Source organism: Athene cunicularia (genome assembly GCF_003259725.1).
Source record: "Athene cunicularia isolate RWA chromosome 17 unlocalized genomic scaffold, athCun1 chr17_part1, whole genome shotgun sequence".
NCBI lineage: Eukaryota > Metazoa > Chordata > Aves > Strigiformes > Strigidae > Athene > Athene cunicularia.
In genome coordinates this window covers 10,747,140-10,768,567 of record NW_020799122.1, presented here as the reverse complement: position 1 = coordinate 10,768,567, position 21,428 = coordinate 10,747,140, and the positions used below count along the sequence as shown (strand labels likewise).

Here is a 21,428-nt window from a genome sequence, read left to right as displayed (position 1 = left end):
TTGGGAGGTCACCTTCCCATTCAGTTTTTCCAGCTAGTGGGGTGTGAGTACAGACATGGCTGAAACAAGTGAGAATTTCCCCTGCCAGAAGCAGGGCTTGTAGTTTTGGTCTAGCCCCACTGAATAAACTTGTTAAAGCACTTGGCTCGGTCATTCTTTATGTATATCATCCTCCTTATGTACCACACTCCCCACTGCTGTTTTACCTTGCACTATTGCAAGCAACCTCTGGGGTCTTCTTGAAGATCTACCTTGCAGGATCCTTTGTTCCTGTAAGTAAAGCTGCAAAGCTTTGTGTTGTCCTCTTTGGCTCTAGGCAGCTTCGAGTCTCAGTGGCATTGCTCTGCATCTCCTGCTGACACGACCCTTAACTTCATCACCACGAGGTACAAATGGAATGTAATTTAATCAAGAGGTCATGACTCATGTTCTTCCTTCTTCATCCTGGGCTCTGGTGTCTGAGGGGTCTGGTGGAGTTGGAAAATGGTCAGTGTGAAGTTCATGGTTGAACTGGAGGAGCTTCAAGGGCTTCCCCAGCTGAGATGATTCTGTGATTACCTTGAGTGGAAGCAGTTTGGTGAAATACAAAAAATGGCTGTACTGGGTGAGATCAAAGGTCTTTCTAGCTTAGTGCCACATCTCCGGGGAGGCCACAAGCAGGAGGTATTTAGTGACCTAGGTAAAAACCAAAGATATAAAAGGTCGGTCTTCCCTTCATACTGTGCTCCAGCAATAAACAGCCTAGGGATCTCTTTGGATGAAAGTTATCATTAGACCCCCACACTTCATCTGAAAGAAAAACAAGTATCAGAAAGAAGATGAACTCTAGTTTGAGTGATGAGATTTCTGTGCTGCTCTGTAGGCTGGACAGTCTTTTGGAACAAGTATTGCTTGTTATCAAAAAAAGGAAATAAGGATTTTTGTCTGCCTTTATTCTGAGTGAAATGTTTGCATAAGAAATACATTTATGAACTTAAACACAGGGCTGACGGGTTTTTCTCCATCCATGCAGACATTTGTGTTTGCAGCTCTGTCTGTTAAGATGCAGAGATTGTTGCTTTGGTTTGTGTTAGACATGGGTCTAGTTTAAATGCAAGGTTACAGATTTAGTAAAATTGGGACCTCCTCTGTTGCAGGATCTGTGGATTCCTTACTTCACTATCACAACCGACATCACTGCCTCAGCAATGAGGGTCCACACAGATGGTGAGTGTGCAGGTGGCCTTCTCCAGCAGCAGGCCTTAAATAATGATGTGAGACTTCAGTGTCACCTCTTGTTCCTGGAATTTTCCTCGCCTTTGAATTTGTCTTTCCTTTTGTTTCTCCCTTCTCTGTTATTTGCTGAGCACCAAACTGTGGTTGTACACAGATAACAAGGAACAGAGCTGTTGGGAAGAAATTAAATGAGATGCTGTATTCACTGTTCAGAGAGGAAATTGGTCCATTGACACCATTCTGTTTCCTTAAAACATCCCATGAAGTGCAGATGTTTTAGCCATAAATCACACCTAACGTAACCAAAGCACCATAAGATTCAAACTCCCCATAAATGAAGCTGTTTTCCCCATAAAGACTCCTGTGCCTGAAGCAGAGGCTGGGTTAGGTTCTCATTTGTGTCCAGTACTCTTTATTTCTCTGGTGGAAAACTGTAACGTGCTTTACTGACAGGGCAGAGGAGAAAGATCCAAGCTGTCTGCTCTGCTGCCAGGATGTGGTGTCAGCCCTGTGGGACACTTGCTTTAGCTTTTGTCTATTTGGGGTAACAGTGCGGTGACTCAGGCTTCAGTGAAGACAGTACGAACCTACCAGGTGCCCCAGATATTTCCTTGGGTAGCTGGAGCCTTTGTTGCTGTGTCTCTGATGTTCTGTCCTTTCAGCTGGCACAGGTGAGACTCTCCATTCCTGCTGTTGGGGCGTGGGATACAGAGCCAATAAATTACACTGACGCCAGGGCTTTGTGGACCAAGGGAGCTAAAAAAAGCAGAAAAAAGGATTAACCTTTCTTAGAGGTTTTTTTTATACCCATTCTGCAGCAGGTTAAGCCAGTTGAGGTTGGGAAACTCACTCCATCCAGCTATTTGTCCCTGTGGAAGTTTAATGTAAAGATAGAAATCATCTGGAGAATGATTATGGCTGTCTCTAGAATTCACTGAAAGGAGAGGAAGGAAGTTCCCAGCTACTGCAATTTCCCATCTTGGTTTCACCTGTGGTGTGTAACACAAGCAGTCAGCATTTTTCTTGGGTGGAAGTTCCAACTCAGCTAAAACTATTAATAATAAAACCCAAATCTGCCAGTGTTGACCTGTGCTAAACAGTAGGAGTGCTTAAGTTATAATTAGAAACAGAACTATATATTTTAAAAGAGAATAAAAAAAATCAATTCCCAGTTTGCTGGAAAGAGTTGCTGTTTGAAGAACCAAGTAGTTAATTATCGAGAAGTGAGCTAACACTGCAGGTCTTATTTTTGATATTTTAAAGATTCATTTCTCAGACAAGACTTTTGGCCTCTTTAGAAATGCAGTGTCTTCCCAATTCAGCTGATGCAAATGTTGAGAGAAATCAGTAAATAAGAGCCTTAAAGCAGAATGTCTTACAGGAAACAGATCCAATCAATTTCTGCTTGATTAAACTTTCTAACTTTTTAAAAGATTATAGCTATCTTCCTCACAGCAGTAATAACAGAAATGTCCTAAGAGAGAAGTGCACTACCAGTGTACTTGCATTGGTTTTACAAGTGAAAATGTTTGCTTATTACAGAACAGAGAAAACAGAATTTTTTTGACTTCTACAGCATATATTTTTCATGTTCAGCTGCTGCTGAAAGTCAGGTTTTTGTAGATCTCTGTAGAACATAATGGCTTTAGCTGCACTTCAGTCTGCTTATTTTTTCTCCTTTTGGCCCCAGGAGAAACCTTTTCCTTTCCTAATCGGTGTAAGCTCAGCAAAGCACTAAAGATGATCCCCGCAGTCAGGCATATGCTGAAATCTCCTTGAAGGCCATAAATATGAGGCATGGGCTTAAAACTCTGGTTTCTAAGGCCTCTGCCTGATCGTATGTCTGAATAGCCTTTTTTTTTTTTCCCCCTGGCCTGGATTATGGTATAGAAAATAATAAACTACTTTAATAACTTTCTAACAGTATTCTCAGAAGAACCTCTATCTCCTGATTATTTTAATGTGTAAAAGCCTATCCCACCTCTGTGGCAGTAATTAATGCTGTTATCATTCCCTCCCTCTCATTCCTGCAGGCTCTCTCTGGAGATACGTCCGAGCCAGCATGTCCCTCTCTGGGTATATGCCTCCTCTCTGTGACCCGAAGGATGGGCATCTCTTGATGGATGGAGGTTATATCAACAACCTTCCAGGTAGACACATGGATCAATTGGGAAGAAGTTAGGCAAACACAGCCTCTCAAACAGTCTGCAAAACTTTGTCCTCTTTTTTTTTTTTTCCAATGCAAAAAAGGAAACAGAGAAATACTGCAGACACCTTTAATCTCATAATGGTTACCAGGAGTCATTGTTCTCAGTTTCCTAGGTGTTTGCTTTATCATGACTTCATTAGGACTATTTTTTGTTACAAAGTATTTCCTAATAGGCGTAATCTGAACATATAATTCCAAGCTAATTTTGAATTTATTTTAGTGCTCACTGAAATCAGTGAGCAGAAATTAGACTGCAAACGTATAATCTATCTTTGAATTTCTTTTCAAAAAGTATCAGTTGAATAAGAAATAATTGTGAGAAAGCAACAGCATGAACTCCTCACTGTTCACACTGGTGTCATGCAGAGGCTGGAGGGTTCAGCTGACAGACATCGGTACTTGGTTAGCTGCATGGCAGAGGTGGAATCATGTGGTGTTCAAGAGAGTGATGTGGAGTTTGAGGGGTGCTGAAGACTGAATCTAAAAGGGTCCAAGGTGTGTGAAGTCACTTGTGTGTGTTTGGGATGTGGTTTATGTCAGGGTTGTCATTGTAGTCAGAAAGCATTGAAAGGTGGGTGGCTCAGGAGCCTGTCCAGGCTAGAAGAGAAATATATGGTGTTATTACAGTTCGTGACTGTAATTGTGTACAGATACATAGGAAGGAGCCTAAGTTAGAGACTCTGCATCTGAGCAGCTTAAGTCATTTACATCTTCCAGGCAAACTTAGACTATATTTTTCCATCAGGGCTGTATTTGCCTAAAAACCAGAAATGGAAATAACACAAAATAGACCCCCCAAAATCTGCATCTGACATTCTCTGATTGTGTCTGTAAGCAGAAGTATGAATTGCAAACCAAAGCACCTTTTCCACCTGCACATGTGTCTAAATTAAGCATCTAAATTGGCTCTTTAGAGCTGTGGTTTTCCTACGCATAACTATTCTGGAAACTGCAACTATCTTGGACTCTGAGAGTGTGGAAGAAATATAAATTAATTCTGTGAGGTGTGTGTCCCCCTCTTCCCTCCCTTGGCACTTCCCTGAATCCTTGCCTGTATCCAAAGGCTGCAGCTAGTCCTTTTACTGACCTTGAAGTAGGAAGTGTTGCTTCATTTCTTTCCCACTTCCAAGTACAAGTCTTTCTCTTGGATCCCATAGCTTATCTTAGACTGAAGTCCTCCCAGCCTCTCCTTGCTGTTTGGATCCTGTGCTGCTCTGTTCCTTTATTACCTTCTATCTGCAGGGTTGACCCCTGCACTGCTGACTCTTCTCTTTAAGGCCACTGCCGCTTGTTCTCTCTACAGATTCCCCAGATCTTTTGTTCTCGTGAGAACTGCTTTGTGAAGTAGAATTAAAGTGGGTTTAATGTGCTCTTTCACATTATACCTATTGTGGTGTAACTGTGGACTCGAACTGTGTGTGTCCCACCTCCTCCCCACTACTCTCTGCCGTACAGTTTTGCTGCTGCCTTCACATGGGTTCTGGTGACAGCGTGGCCTCAGAGTCAGGTCATCCCACCAATCCAGGACAAAACGTACCCCATAAGTGGTGTTTACCAGCAGTTGAGCAATGGGAGCTCAGCAGGGGTTCGGTCGGTGCAGAGTGGGCAGCATGCTGCCATGAGAACAGAGTGGGGAGGGTGGGAGCCTCCCCGAGGGGGAGAGTGGCTGCAAATGGTTCTATCTGAGGCTGTTCAGAGACACTCGTGGTAGTATGGTGTCAGGCTGTGTACTCCCTAGCAGTAAGCTCCTCAGCTTTGGGTCAGCAGCACCAGGGTTGGCAGCACTGGTACCGATATGACCTTCTTTCCCACTAGCTGATGTTGCGAGGTCCATGGGCGCGAAGGTGGTGATCGCCATCGATGTGGGGAGCCGGGACGAGACAGACCTCACCAACTACGGCGACTGCTTGTCTGGCTGGTGGCTGCTCTGGAAGAGATGGAATCCACTGGCTGAGAAAGTCAAGGTATTGTAGACTATATTAAAATGACAGCTGGTTTTAATTACGGAGCAGGAAGCTTTCCCTTGTTCATTCAGGGAGGCAGGCTGGTGACAGACCGTCGTCTTTCTTGGGTCTGAGCTCTCACTTGTGGGTGAAGACAGCTGGACAGTGCCCTGACACCAGAGGAAAGGCAGTGACATGGGAGAGCGTAGAGCCTCCCTCTGCAAAGGGATGATAGGATTGTTAGAGAAGAAAACACTTTTCTTAGAGGTGCGTTAAATTTTGATGAAGTCAGAATTTACGAGTTTTACCAATAAAAGTAGTAACTTTGTCCAGTTCAGTGTTTCTGTCCTGTATGTCTCTGAACTGTTGATTTAGGGAAATTTTAGCACTAGGTAGTAATTAATATTGCTACGATAAATACAGGACTGCAGAGCACGATTTTTTCTCTTGTTGCATGTGGTCAGGCCAGTTCTGTTACTTTTCTGCATTTCCTAAATTATCTGGCTCTGTAGCTTTCCCCCAAGTGAATGCTGGTTTTATTTCTTCCCTCCCAACTACAATTAACACATTGCCCTGTTGGAATTAGAAGTAAAATACTTGTTTGTGCTTCCCAAAGTTGGGAAAAATACTATAACCTGTGGGTACTGCTCTGTTTTCTAAAGTTTTCCTCTGTGATAACTCCCTTCCCTGAGGAGGTCTGATCTCCATGAGAAGTGGCTTTTTGGAGTTGGTGCAGCTGTAGAGTGCCCTGCTGTGCCTTGTCAGAGTTGACCATGCTGCTCCCAGCATGTGGTGGGAGTGTTTGGGGAAAAGTGGAAGACCTTGACTCTTCTCAGTAGTGCCCAGTGAAATGTTATAACTGCACTGCACAAGTGGAATAGGCACATGCGAAAACATGGAATTCCCTCTGAACACCAGAAGACACTTTTTTTTTACTGGAGTTGGTGAAATACTGGCCAACCAGAGAGATTGTAGTCTCCATCTGTGGAGATACTCAAAACTCAGCTGGACGTGGTCTCAGCCTGCCCACACTGACCCTGCTTGAGCCAGGAGGGTTGGAATAGATGATCTGGAGAGGTCACAGAATCTTTCAGGTTGGAAAAGACCCTTGGAATCATCAAGTCCAACCCTCAGCCTGACTCCACAGAGTTCTCCCCTACCCCACATCCCCCAACATCTCATCTAAACGACCCTTAAACACACCCAGGGATGGTGACTCCACCCCCTCCCTGGACAGCCTGTTCCACTCTCTGACCACTCTTTCTGGGAAAAATTTTTTCCTACTGTCCAGTCTGACCCTCCCCTGTTGCAGTTTAAAGCCATTCCCTCTTGTTCTGTCACTAATTATACCTGAGAGAAGAGACCAGCACCAACCTCTCTACAATGTCCTTGTCAACCTCAACCATGCTGTGAAATCTCTGCCCCAGTACTGTAGAGATCATCACTCATTTCTGCCTTGAAGGATGTGTCGCTCTCACCTCAGCACAGATCTCTCTCTTTAAGGTACCACTATATCCCAGAATGAAAGGCTCAATTTAACCTTGAACTGCAGAAACATGTTTGAAGGCAGTTCCCTTTCTGCTGTTGGTGATGAAAACTCATTGTCTAGCTGTCCACACTGCCTGGGAAACAGATGGAGGTGCTGATGTGTGAAAGCTTCAGTAGGCTTCTCCACACTCTTGGAAAAAAAAAAAAAATTGATAACTTGTTTTTTCTTCATTGTGACTACATAATCTATTCCGAAATTAAATTTCTGAATTAATCATGATTGTGTCTGGCCTGGTTGGCAGGTGCTGAATATGGCGGAGATCCAGACACGGCTTGCATACGTGTGCTGTGTGCGGCAGCTGGAGATGGTGAAGAACAGCGACTACTGCGAGTACATCCGCCCGCCCATCGACCGATACGGTACCCTGGACTTTGGGAAGTTTGATGAAATCTGTGTAAGTGCATCCCGGGGAAGGCAGTGCCCCCATGTTGCTGTTCCACAGAAATCTGTTGGTTTGTGGTGCTAATTAGTGCCTAAGCTGTTGGAGAGTAAGAGAAGTCACTTGGCAGAATGAATAATTGACACTAAATAATCCTGTGGAATGATATCACGGCTGTGAGATTGGATTAACAGCAGAAATTGAGTTACTAATCTTGATTATATAATGACCTGTGAACGGATTAGTTGCCTCGCTCTGTTTTATGACAGTTCTTGCTCAGCTGCTTCCTAAAAACTCTTGGCTGTTGGAGCTGCTTTGGGCAGTTAAGGTTTGTCAAATGGTGTCATTTCTTTCCCTTCTTTTTGTAGCTTGTTTTCGCATGAAAGATTTGAAGAAATCTGTAGGGGAGGCCATGAATCACTGAAATGGAGGGCAACATGCTAAAATATCTGGCTCAGTTAACATTTCAACACTTCTATTAATAAAACATATCATCCACAATTCCTCTGCACCTGATAGAGTGTCAGGAAAATGGCACCAATGTCAGTGGAAGGACGTTGTAAAAAGGGTAGTCCCGGGTTACATGTCTCTGGGATTTAGTTTTGTTTGTTTATGTGTCAGAAACCAGCATGGGAAGAATTGACTCCAGATGTGCAGTTGAATTGTCTTAGTGACATAATTGAGCATTCACAACAAAAAGTCTCTGCCCAGGTTGAGGTAATGGTGGCAGTTCTGGCTCACTGTCTCTTGTCAAGGAATGTATTCTACTGCCTCTTTCCATTCTTTGCCTGCTGCAGCCATGCAAGCATCTTCCATCTTCAGGTGTTTCTGCATAGCATTGCTCTTCTAGGCTCAAAACATGCCACCCACGCTCAATTTTTCTTAAGTCAATCTCCTTTATAGATGTAGTGAGAACCTACAGTACTCATTAGGCTGCAGATTGATTGCTCTGATACTGTCATAAATACTAAACAAAACTGGTTAAGCCCTGTGAATCTGACATTTGAGAGAGTCCTTAGGACCAAACAGCAGCTATTCCAAACCACCAGCTTATTTACCCAGTATAAATATTTTCTCAAGGATATTTGGTGTCTCATAGCTCCTGGGCAAACAGTGCTGTCTGCCAGTGGTGGATATAAGACTTGGAGAAATAATTTTTTTTGCTAGATGGAGTGCCCTGACCATTTTGAAAACCTTGACAAACAGGCCTGGTAGTTCATCACAGTAACAGATAGTAAGCTGTCAAGTATTGTTCTGTCGCTGTCTAATTTGGTGTTGTTAAAGAGATTTAAAAATGCCAGGCAAATTTTTCTCAGTGGAATAAAACTTGAGAAAAGTGCAGTTTCTCAAAGATGTCACTTTCTGTGAGCAAGTTCTTGGTAGAAGACACTGCAGGTATGGAGGGGCAGCATCCCCCTGGATTTTCATTCCCTGCAGCATGGCTAACAATAGAAGCTGTCCATGGGGAAGCTTTAAACTGTGCTGACCTTTGAGGAATGGGCAATCTAGGCATTCCTTTAAACGTTACAGGCTATGAAGTGGTGGTGTTTCTAGTTTCAGCTGTGTACCTGGATTTTGGAGAAAATAAAAATGAGCACCATGTAACCATTCAGCATGTTCAGAAGAACAAAGATCCTCTCTTCTTGTCAAAACTCCTTCTGTATCAGCCTAGATTGATGTCAGGTGGATGTGATTTCCCAGATCTCAGGTTCTCACAGTTATTTCAGATCAATCTGACCCAGCTGGTTGTAGACCTGTCAGGTCCCTTTTCCTCCTGAGAATCACATCCAACCTGGGCTGAGAAGCTATGATAGATGATGAGAGGTGAATTCCAGCCTGAGTGCCTTCCGTGCTTTGAACCCTGGTCCAAAAACCAGAGGACAGACAATACCAGCTCAGCCAGGGCTGCTTCCAGCACTTGGATTTGCCATGTGAGCCTGAGGTTTAGCACACACTGCCAGTGTGAGAACTGGAAATAGGATCCAGGACTCCTGACACCTGTTGCCATGTCCTTTGGATTTGATTTTTCAACACCATTTCTACTGTTTTGTTAGAAAAAGAGTAAAACTTGGAGCAATCAGTTTATTTTTTTCCCATCTGTTTCCACGGTAATGATGCAGTGCCATGCTATTATTCCAAGTAGAAATTACTTTAAACTTTTAAATTAGAGGTGGAGTTTGTGAGTTTGGTGCTGTCCATGTGCCATCATTTCTGCTCCAGCAAACTGACGCTTGCATGTTCAGTGCTGTCTGACTTGGCTTATTGCAAGAGGTTTTGGAACCAGGTGCCCTACAGTAACTTTTCTTTGCTAGAAAAGTTTTTCGTTTCTTGGCTCTTTTTGAGCCAAGAGTGGTAAAGACACAATTTGTGTTCTTACCTTCTTCCAAAGAGTGAGCCAGGGTATGCTGGAAGGGTATATACATATGCATCCTAAGCTTCTCTTTTTATGGCTTTATTCTGTGAGCAGCCTTCTTGAAGCCACTGCTGTAAAAATAGTTGTGTCAGGTGGTGCTTTTCATTGCATACTGGGGGGTCAAAGGTCACATTAACATTCGGCCTTAAAATAGCCCCTTGTTTGCTTAAATGTTCCCCTAATTCTGAGGCTGAACAGCTTATGTAGCTAAAGCTGGGAGGTGGCAAAAGCACATCTTGCCTTTGGGGTAGAGTTCTGGATTTCCTACTAATTTGCAAACGATATTGCCATAATTTTTTTTAGTTATTAATTACTTTTTTCTTCTACTCTCTTTTTTCTTTCAGGAAGTGGGATATCAGCATGGGAAAACTGTATTTAATGTCTGGTGCAGGAGTGGAGTCCTTGACAAGATGTTAAGAGACAGGCAAGAGACTTGCAAATCCAAAACTGATGTAAGTGTTCAGCTGAAATGCACTATTCTGCAGGAGCTACTTGATGCATGCCAGATCGTGTACAGCTCAGGGGTATGAAAGAATGATTGGTTGCCTAAGGTCCTTATTGTGAGCATGCATGTATTAGTTAAAACTGTATTTTAGGCAAGAAAAGGTGTGATTAGTTTTTCAGAAGCTTCTTTCCTTGAATCACAGCCGGAATGAACGAGGTCCTGCACTTCTCTGATCATCAGATGCAAGTGTGGCCAAAGTGCTGTGCCAGAGCCTGTGCTCTGATGTCTGCCCATCCATCCCGGACACCTGGTGTGTGCCCATGCAGAGACCCATCCTATCCTCAGCAAGCACAGGGGGTCTCTGAAACCCCAAGAACTACTGGTGTAGTGCTCTGTACGGTGGCTCTCCTGTTGCTGTTTTGTTCTAATGGTTCTTGATACTGCATTTGGAACCTGGAACTGTTCCCAATACAGATGCCCTCGAAGGAAGGCAGGATGCTCACCAGAAATCAGCATTTTCTGAGATGTGTAGCTGATACGTACATGTTCCCACAGCCACCTTTCTCTTCTCCTTCACCATGTGTGTCAGCACTCTTGAGGGCACCGAGTGCTGCTGGCTGAGCTGCTTCTGCACCAAGCACTGGAGCAGAGGCTGGGACTGTGCCCCAGCAGGTCCTGTGAGGGAGGATGGGCTGTGGTTTCAGGAGATGGGCCACATCTGTATTTGTCACTTGAATGCACCTGTGGACTGTCTCCCTGAGTAATGCTGGGTAGGCAAAGATAACCTTCACAGAATTATTTTTCATTTACACTTGTGCCACAAACTTTGAGTGGCAACTGGATACTGTTCTTGCTACCAAAAACTGGTCTGCCAGGGCAATGGCTCTCTCCCACCAGCTGCCCGGTGCTTGTCACAGAGGACATGAATCAGGATTGCTGGCATTGATCTCAGCCTTGCTGGCTTTCAGGATGTGCCTCATAGTCCTCAGATGCTTCCAGACAACTTGATTTAAAGCCTTGTTGGAGCTGTGTTTTTAGCCAAGAGTTAAAATCCCTGCAGGGATGTAGACTTCTTGCTTTGTTGCTTTTCTTTGTCTCTCCTCTATTACAAAAGGCATTTTGCTGAGCCATCGTTAACGCTCTGTGGGAGTTTGCAGTGCTGTTGAGGTACTGGGCTTCCTGCACCTTGTTCTGCCCACTTCAGCACATCCGAGCAGTTATGGTAAATTCCTGATTATGGTAAATCTACAGGCTACATAACATTAGTTATGTATAGTATATGTATATATATAACATAGTCCTGTTAAGGTATCTACTCAAAAGTAGAATAAAAATCTCTTGGTTTTACAATTTATGGATTGATGTCAGCCTCTAGAGTTGGTTCATAACTCAGTTGGCTGAATTTCTTGGCAGGGAAGTTCCGGTGGTTTTTAAGAAACAGTTGTCATCTCTTTAAGGACTTGGGTGCAATATCATAATATATTGACTTCTTATCCTTATCCTCCTTTGAATTCCTCTGATTTAAAACCCAAGTGGGTTCATGTTTTACCCAGTAATTCATCTTTATCATCTTTTAGAGATACCGAAATGAGCAGTAATATTTTAAGTGATTGCCAAAATGTATCATAACTGTAGTGAGCCTCACTAAGGAAAGTCAGTAGAGGTGAAAAATGACGTTGAGGATTTGCAGCTCTTCCTGAGATGGGTGGTAGAGTCCCTACGCTAGGAGTGAGGTGGTGTGAGCAAGGGGAGAGGAAGGGCAGTACTTGCAGGGATGGGCGTTAGCCCAGCAACGAGGGGTGGATGACGCCCGCATCTGAGCTAGTTGCCCCAGACCCCATTTGTCACTGGAGAGAGGTGATCTCTGCAGGGTGTGAGTCACTGATGAGATGGAAATGGCTCTCTTGGGAGAAGATGAATGGCACTTTGGCTCTGGCTGTGTGAAGGGAGCCAAGGGGACTAGTGCTGATGACTTCCTAGCATCAGATGAATCCCACCCAAGCTGCCTGTCACAGGGTGAGTGGCTTTGGGAGGAGCACGTAGGGACTGAGCTTTGTGGGAAATAGCTGGTGATCCAAGCAGCCCCATAACTCACCAGCTTGTTATTTCTTACTGGGAAGATGAGCTGGACTAGGAGATGCATTAGTCTGAGCTGAAGAAGATGGGTACCCATTCTGCCTCTGGCACCTGGTGTTCAGCTCAGAGTAGTTATAAGCTAATATGTATCTGTTTATGTGTGTTAATAGTCATAAGGAGAAGTCAAGGGAGAGAAAATTGTGTGTGTCTCAGAAATGGTTATATGTCCTGTTTCATCCTCTTAACTTCTAACACCAACTGGTAACAAACTCGAACATATTCATTGCTATAACAAATGCTTCTTTTAAAGAAGGCTTCTTTTAAAATTGCCTGTTATATGGGATACAGTAATTCAGGCTAATATTTCAGTTAAATCATGATATTACTGCTGTGCATCAAGTAGCATGTTGAACACATCACAATCTACCCTGGTTTTTATGGCCTTTCAATTGCCCTGGGGATCAAATATGTCATGTACTCATTGTAGATGTAGCCTGTCATTGCATTTCTGTGTATGCACTTGGCAACAAGGCAGAAAATACTGATTGCTGAGGCACCAAGAGTGTGAAAATAACGGGTTCAGGAGAGTGACTCAACAAGCTGCCTGGGTAATGGAGCAGAAGCCATCAGCTTTGTGCATTCCCCAAACTGATGCTAAGGCTCAGGTCCAGGCCCAGGGACATAGGAGATCTTCTGCTCTTCCTCTGAAAACTCTGGAGTCCAGGAAAAACCAAGATTTTTTTTCATCTGACTTTTGTTTCTGTAGATTTATTTCCACAAAATAACAAGTATTGCAGGCTCCCACTGGGGTGTTTGTGTCTTTTTTTTTTTCTTAGTCCATTAGAGTCACTTAAGTCCTTTAGCTCTGCTATCTTCTGAGGATAACAGCTGGTATTTTTAACTTGCCTTTCATTAGTGAAGGTTTTGGTGCTCTGTATGCTTTAGTTGAGCTATTTCTGGAGTTTTCAACATCCAAGAGCTGAGCGCAGTTTCTTATCTTGTTTCTATGTCATAAACATTACATTTTAACTTAACTCCAGATATTTAATCATTTAGATACTTTTCCTTTACTTTCATCATTCAATCACTGTTTATCTTGTCTTTAAAATGCAAATACTGAAGACACAAACAACAGGAACCTTACATAAACTTCACTTGAACAACCCTTACTCTTCCCCAGCACAGAATAATGCAATAACGTTAATTGAATCTCCTCAGGGAAGTTTTGTCTACTGAAGTGTTATTCATAGTCAAAGCTAAATATAATCTAGCAGACTACAATAGTAACTGTCTTTCTCCTCTAATTTATTTAATAAAGATTATGCCGAAGAGAATATTTCCTGCCTTGGGAAAAAAAAATATCAGCCGAAAGGTTTTAGAGTAAGTTTCACGTGAATCTGACACTTCTTTGCCTTGTGTTAACTGATGGGAGTTGGGAGTGTGGTTTTGTCCTTAAAAGTAGTAAGAGGAAGTGCTTAAACATTAAATTCCTGTTTGCAAAGCAGCAGATGAGTGTGGGAAGGCACCTGATTTCCCACAAGTGGTGTTCCAGTCTTAGTGCTAAGACTTTGGGGTGCAGCTGCTCCCCAGGCATCCTCTAACAGGCTCACACGCGGCATCATCTGCATGTCGGCAACCATAGCAGATGCTCCTGCAGGTCACACACGATGCCTTCGTGCTCCTCTGCCCTCGCAGCATGCTCGCGGGAGCACATGAGCTGATGGTGATGGTGGCTGCAGGATTTTGTTCAGTTCATACAGTGCCCAGGGCTTGTGTCCCCACACAGCTGGGTGCTGTGCCATGCTCCCAAGGACAGCCTGGCACTTGTCTGCCCGAGTGCTCTGTGCAGCCTCTTTGTCAGCTTGGTAAGAGTCCACCTTTTTAGAGTACTGGTGATTTGCCTCAGACATTGCTGTGTCTGCTTGGTGGCCAGAGCTTGCACAAAACCCTTGCTTAGTCATGTGGCACGAAATGAAGATGTAGATGCTTTTTTTTGTGTCCTGGGGAAGAGCCTTCTGCAAACGCTTCACTGGGACCATTCGGGTCATGTTCAAAATGAGACTGGACTGACTCACCCTTCTTGACGGTTCCTTAATGGTCAAACTGAGCTTCTGAGCTTCCTGACTTCTGTATATTTTTAAAGTGCGTGTCCTAAGTTACTGCCGTTTCCTTTCATACAGGTATTTTTTAATTCCCTCTGGGCTTTTCTCTGTTCACCATTCCCTACCAGCTGTTTGTCCTGGATCTGCACCTTGCGTTAGCTGCACTAAATTACATCAAAAGTTAGTTATGGATTAAAGGTCAACTGAGAGCAATCTTCTGCTGCTGTAATGGGCTTCTGCTGTGACCCCCACGGGGGTTGTATGATTCATAGTATCAGCACTCCTGCCAGAAGAGCAAAGCATTGTTCATAAAAACCCTATGTAAGGAAACTGTCCTGTCTAGAAGCACGTGGACAGGTCTGGGCTTTTAGAAAGATGCCTGTCACAGCAGTTCCTAGCAGCCCAGTGCCATAATGTGTCCCCTGCCAGCTTTTCCCCATCTCTCTTCTCTGGGGGTGCATTCCATTGTACTAATTAAAATCACTGGTTTTAAAACAAGGTGCAGGGTGTTCAGGTTTCCATGTGGTGACCTTGTGCCTGGCCTCGAGGAGGCAGGTAGGGTTGCTCATGGCATGGCATGTGGGAAGACTGAAATGGCTCCTAAATGCCAAAGTTGGATTTTATTAGAGAAGAAACTGGAGCAGGCAACTTCTCAAAATAGAGAACACTCAACCCACTGCTTGGGTGAGACAGAGTAAAAATAGAAAGGGTTTATTGAAAAGAGGAATTACAGTGGGAAATATTTCTCCTTGTGGGTGGACCACGTACCTCAGGCTCTTGCTTGCTGCAGCATCTCCATCTCTGCTGCTTGCTGGGGTCTCGGGTGGGTCCTGGTGACCCCAGTGCCTGGGCTGCTGCCCGCCTATCTGCGCAGCATCCCGTGGTGACACCTTGCAGGCTCTGGGCTGGACCATGTGCAGTGTCCCACCCGGGCACTGGGACCCCTCACCTTCTCCCAAGGGAAGGCAAAAGCTCCCTGGGGGCTGCACCTTGCCCAGCTGGTCCCTCTTATAAAGTAACAGTGATGGAGAACAAACAGGTATCAAGAACAGACCCTCCAGTTCTTATCTTTGTGGTCTTTTCTGTAATTTGCTAAATTTTTAATGAGGCTTCTTGTTGTGTGGATGGAGAAGGAGCCATTAGAGGCTGTCCCACTTGGGAATCCCAGCTCTGCCACCAGACCCACATCAGGAAAGTTGTTTTGAGAATCACACACTGATGAGTAATGGCTTTTGAGGGGGCAATTGTGGAGAACGTGTGTGTCTGGAGCTCTGTCTGTTCAACATAATTTTTAATCAGTCTTGATTTGTTTGGAATTTTTTGTCTGTATTTGTTAACATACCTAAAAGCTACCACTGTGTTTCAGAACGTGACCTGTCCCACCACCTCTTTTACGGACCTGGCAGAAATCGTGTCCAGGATCGAGCCTGTGAAAGCGCCTGTGGCAGATGGTGAGTGGGGTGATCGGCCGGCGTTGCGGAAGGGCATCGAGGCAGGGATGGCTGCTCACTCCTCCTGCGTGCCTCCCCTAACTGCTTGCTCTTAACACCCCATGCTCAAAGCTGTGACAGTTCAGGTCTGGCTGTCTGCTCTGGTGTCTGCTGAGCAATGCTGGCAGTTGCGGGCTGTCTCCCTGCTTTGTCCAGAGCCTTTGCCCCAGGTCTGCCCCAGTTTGCCCCAGGGCAGGTCCCCTTCCTGCTGCCTCCTCCGGGAGAGGCTGGGAATCAGATGTTCTTGCTACGAGACATCAGCTGTTAGTCTGTTAGTGTGGTCTGACGTGGTTTCTTGGTGGGAGTGATCCCCCCTCAAGTTAGCCTCGTCTGTGTGAAATAACACCTGTGGCAACTCCTGCGAAGACGAGCTTCCATCCCCCTTGTGCTGGCCTGTGTTCTTTGGTCTGTGTCCTTTTGAGATGGGAGGAGGCTGATTTAAAGTTTTGACTGAAGGATTTTTTTCCCTGCTGTTGTGAGTAGGATCTGGAGTGACTCACTGGCTCCATTGCTTTTTGTACCCTCCTGTTAGGGGGAGCACTAGTGAACTCATGAGGAACGGTAGCAGCTCCTGCTGCCCACTCGAGTGCCTTGTGCCTCAGCTGTGCCCTGTGGAGCAGTTCCCTGTACGTGCCATAGCCAAAGCTCACTTAACAAAAAGGATTAGAGCTTTGCAGGCCTGAAATCTCTGAGTGTTTCATCAGTGCTAAAGCTCTTTATAAACAGTCTCTCCCCTCCTCCCAATTCTTGTTCTTGCAGAGGGAAATCTAAAGTTAGCAGTCCTCCCATCTGTGAGTGTTTGTAGAGATGTCCCTGTGGTAATTTGAAATGCTAATTGCAATCATATGCCTTATGAAGAAAATATTAATCAAATGTGGTTGAAACTGCCATTGTGACTAAGAGTGAAGAGTTCATGTAACATGGTTATTTAAGGCATAGGCATTGAGACCTGCTAAGACTTAACCAGTTTGCTGGGACAGATCTTCCTTTTTTGTATAGATTCTGATTATTCACCCCCATTAGGGAGACCTGCTTTCTGCTGGGTCACGAACATGAGTGTAACAAAGGGACACGTGTTTCAGAAAGTAGATGTGGTTAATTGTGGGCTACCTGCGACGGGATGGGCAGGTGCCGTGTGCTCCTTGCAGATGTTGAAATCTGTTGGTTGTAGAGACTCCGGGGGAGCAGGGAGGATGGCAGGAGGGAGTCGTGCATGTGGGTGCTGTGTCTGGAAGGACCATTTCTAGTCATGTTTTGGGTGACTCCATCTGCTGTCTGCAGGGACCTTGCCCGTTTTTTGGTGGGCAGTGGCTGTTGAAGGCATTCCTCTGAACACAGCATGGCTCGGTGCCTCTGGGATGGCACCACTTTTGCTAAAGGAGGTATCTGGAGCCGTGGGGGAGGTGGTCTGTACCGAGGCGAGCTTGGATGGAGGGTGGCACCTCCCTAGCAGCGGCCTAGTGGCTGTCAGATGGTTCCCTGTACGTGCTGGTGAGCCTTTGCATTTGTCTGCTTGTGATGGTGGTGAAGATGATCTGACTGCTTTTGTCCCATGTGAGTAAGAAGCCAGGGTGCTTCTTGGTAATCTGGCTGTGAAATGGCCCTGTCAGAGAGGGTGAAACCTTTTTTCTCCTTGGAAATTCCTTCTGGAGTGAGATTTCGGACCGCAGGGATTTAGAAAGGCTCTGCCTGTCCTGACAGCATCCCACAAGTCTCAGGCTAGGTGGAGAAATTATGTCAATGATTTTTTTTCTAAAGAATGAAAGAAAATGAAAATGATCATGTTCTGATGACTGAGAGAAGGGGGAAGTGTTAGTACAAAGGGTGGAAGGCCCTGACAGGCAGAGGCTGGCGGAGCCTCCAGGTCAGAAGCCATGTTGTCTTTGAGGGGAAAGGGCAGTGAAGTTCCTTCTCCACTCTTGAGCAAACTGAGAGCAATGACTGAAATTTATTTAAAAATAAATAAAGGGAGACTGTCCCTCAGGAAGGGGTGAGTAGAGGGAAGCCAGACGAAGCCCTGTGCTGGACCTGGGGTGCCTGTACGGCTGGTGAGCGGTGGGGAACCATTGGTAGGAGAACAGAAGCTCATTTCCACAGCTGAGCCACTGCAGTATAGGTGGCGGTGTCTCTGTTCTGCATCCAAACACCACCTCAGTGGGGATCTTCTGTCCTTGTTCAGCTGTAATTGCATTTTACACAGGCGTGGCTGTGGGCAGGGAGCACAGATGCCAACCTCCAAGGGTGGCTCAGTTGCATCCGAGGTCACACTCCCACCTGTAAGGGATTTCTGAGGACCAAAGTTGTTCAGGCTCTGTGGGGATTTCCCACGGCAGGTTTGCTGTCTCGTTTTTCAAAGCAGTGATGCTTCAGGCTGTCCCACAGCCAGGTCTCCCGGTGTGAGGTGAGGCACCCTGCTTGCTGCACGCCATGGCAGAAGAAGATCAAGTCACACAGCAACTGTAGCAGGAGTCATTTGGATAAAAAGATTTGGGAAAGAGAAATGTCAATTGTGGTGTCAAATGCCTGCTTTTGCAACACAGCTGAACCAGGAGACATCCCAAAACCTCTCAAGGGACACAATTATCAGGCACTAGGTCACCCTCTGCATCTTTGCTGCTTAAAGTACATTTAACAAGAAATACTAATGCACCTTAAGTTGTGATGAGCTACCAGATTCCCTGATTTACATCAGAGTCTGTCAGCATTACTGAAACAGAAACCCTCTAGCCACACAACACTGATTTTCTTCATATGTGGTGCTGCCTGCAGAAATTGGGCAGATATAAAAGAAAGGGTAAAAACTACAGAATCACAAGGCAGATCTTTGGCATGAGAACTATGCCCTTCCTGCTGTGAATATGCTTCCCCTGCTAATGGTAGGCTTGGGTCTTTCTGTGGCGTAATCTCCTCTTCACTGGCTCATTTTCGAGCTGCAGTGTTTGGGTGTTGGTGTGTCAAGCAGGGCAACAAGGCCTCAGTCCTGCCTGGTGCTCCTGGCAGTTTGTGTAGTGTAAGGGAGCCCCAGATGCTCGGCCTTGAGCGGGGCAGTGGAAGATGGTGTTTAGGGCCAGCAGGACCACCTTCTGTTCTCCTTTCCCTTCTAGTTCTCCAGCACCCAGAATTGCTGTGTGAAGGGTATGAGGAGGGACACCCTTGTCGTGTTTTTGGTTAGCTGTATAAAGACCTGTTAGTGCTTGGAAAAATCGAGGAGTTTAGTTTTGGTGGTAGTCAGTTTTAGTGGAGCTGTAAACTTCAAACTATTGTTTGTGCTGTCTGTTGCTGTTCAGATGAGTTTCCCGTTTCTCTGTTGTGTTTTATCAAAGACTATCAGTAGTGTTTTCAATATAAACTAACGATAATTCTCTGATCCACAGTAAAAAAAAATATTAAAAAATAAAAAGACCAAATGTCTTTAATCCCAATGTTCTAGCAGTTGGTTGTAGTTATCATGTTAGAAGAAAATGCTGTGGAACAGACTGTGCTGTTGTCTTCAGTGTGGAGCAGATGCTATTGACTGTTCCCAAAAGAAATACTTAATCAAGAATCCGGTTTAAACACGAGCCACTTCCTTCACTAGTGGGCTGAAAACCAGGTATTGCTTCAGCAACTCAAAGCACACTTGAATTAACTCATGAAAGTGTCAGAAAAACTAGTGTCACGCAAAAGTGATTTTTCTGCCATTTTAATGCCTTCACTTACATTCTGAACAACTTCATGGCAGAAGCTGTGCCAAAGGAACGTGGCCATCTGCCACTTCTTTGTTTTGCTGCCCGCGGGCCTTGGTTTCAAGGATGGGGCTCTGCAGTGGCGGCTGCACTGGGGCTGTACTGGGGCCAGTGACGAGCGCCTGCCCTGGCACACTCGTTGAGTGTTGAGTTGATGTGGGAGAGGGTCAGTCCTGTCGGCAGGCGACTCTCCTGCTGCCTGTGTGACAGACCCTGGAGTGATCTCCCAGTGCTGGAAGAGGCACAGGCTTCGCACTGATGCATCTTGTTCCTCAGTGCTGGGGTCTGGGGGCTTGGTGGCACGTCCTGCTGCTGGCTGCCGTGCCTCGGCGTGCACAGCTCTTGAGCTTCCCTAAATTGTGTCGATCTGCTGGATTACCAGAGAGAGCAGGTCCCCCGTGGAGAGGAGGGGAGTGTAAACATCACTGCCCCTGGGCACCAGAGATTGAGAGGCACGTAAGTATCCGCAGCAGGAAGAGCTCGCCTATGCCTGGAAGTCCCTGTGAGTCTGTGACCAGTGTGCCCGGGGGTTTGGATCAGCACCTCACAGGCCTGTCTTCTGATGGGATCTCACAGAACTTGTCTGGCCTGATGGGTGGGGGACAGCAACTGTTCTATGAAGAGCTGTTCCCCAGGGAGCATCTCCCCACTGCCAGCGCTCCTGTCCCCTGTCCTGGGCAGCTACAACCCACCAGAGTAACACAGTTTGTAGCTCACTGCTCTTGCTCCAGGCACTTTAGATTCGGGAGGGCTCCAGGGACACCATTTCACGTACCAGACACAGTTTATTTTGTGATCTGGCTGGAGAGCTCCTCATCTGTGTGTGAGTAGTCCCAGTTCACTGAGCTGTGGAGAGTTGGCCAGCAGTCACCCTGCCCTGCGCCACTGCTCAGTGCAATCAGCTATCATTCCTCTTCCAGCTGTCTCTGCCTCTCTGAATGCTACTTAAAACCAGTGTTTTTTCTCTTCTCTCTTTAGATGAGTCAGACTACCAGACTGAGTACGAGGAAGAAATTCTGGACAACCAGAGGGATGATTATATCAATTTCATAAGCAACCAGGTTGAAGAAGACTCTGACTCGGTACGAACTGCCCTGGAAACAGGCAGTGCCTGAATCGCTGCTGAGTCTCGTGTGAATGGTGTGTGGTGGGTGTGAGGTGGAGGTGTCAGGAAGGATACTGAGAGAAGCACCTCCAAGGGACTTGCTGAGGATGACTGCAGAAATAGGTTTGCTTTTCATGTCGTATGCTATGGTGGGTGCCACTGCTAAATGGTGGGTGCCCACTGTGTTCAGGTCAGTCATCTACAGTGGTGCTGTGTGTGGCAAAACCTGGCTAAAAAACAGGTTAAAAAAACACAGTTAAAACTTGGCTGCACAGCTCTGTGGGTCTGTTCATGAGGTGGGTCAGGGCTGGAGACTGTATGGCACGAGGAGAATCTGAGGGAGCTGCTTCTTCCAGCTCAGAATAGAGGAGGTGAAGAGAGGATCTGTCTGTTCTCTGCAGCTGCCTGCTGGGTGGTTATGGAGAAGACCACAGCAGAGGTGCACAACAAAAAGACAAGAGGTGACAGACACCACTTGCACTGAAGGAAATCGTCACTGGGTACAAGGGGAAATATTTCCCAGTAAGAATGGCTGAGAACTGCAAGGGGCTGTGCAGGGAGATGGTGGAAACTCCATCCTTGCAGATACTTGAAAACAAATAGATGCCCTGAAGAACCAGACTTAGCATTGGAGTTGGCCCTGCTTAGAGCAGAAAATTGTATTATACCCTCCAGAGGTCTCTTCCAACCAAAGTTGTTTGATTCTGTGGGGGTGTTTAGTCTGGAGAAGAGGAGGCTGAGGGGAGACCACCTGGCCCTCTACAACTCCCTGCCAGG

At 45.7% G+C, this 21,428-nt stretch overlaps 1 protein-coding gene across 1 annotated transcript in view; it reads left to right on the top strand.

Annotated features, from left to right (window-relative positions):
- PNPLA7 (patatin like phospholipase domain containing 7) overlaps positions 1 to 21,428 on the top strand; it is a 125,872-nt gene that overhangs the window by 102,892 nt on the left and 1,552 nt on the right. The window contains exons 29-35 of the mRNA XM_026860308.1: positions 1,137 to 1,206; positions 3,249 to 3,365; positions 5,240 to 5,388; positions 7,158 to 7,310; positions 10,053 to 10,160; positions 15,698 to 15,782; positions 20,525 to 20,628. Of these exons, the coding sequence (XP_026716109.1) occupies positions 1,137 to 1,206; positions 3,249 to 3,365; positions 5,240 to 5,388; positions 7,158 to 7,310; positions 10,053 to 10,160; positions 15,698 to 15,782; positions 20,525 to 20,628 (786 nt within the window). The remainder of the gene's footprint in view (positions 1 to 1,136; positions 1,207 to 3,248; positions 3,366 to 5,239; positions 5,389 to 7,157; positions 7,311 to 10,052; positions 10,161 to 15,697; positions 15,783 to 20,524; positions 20,629 to 21,428) is intronic.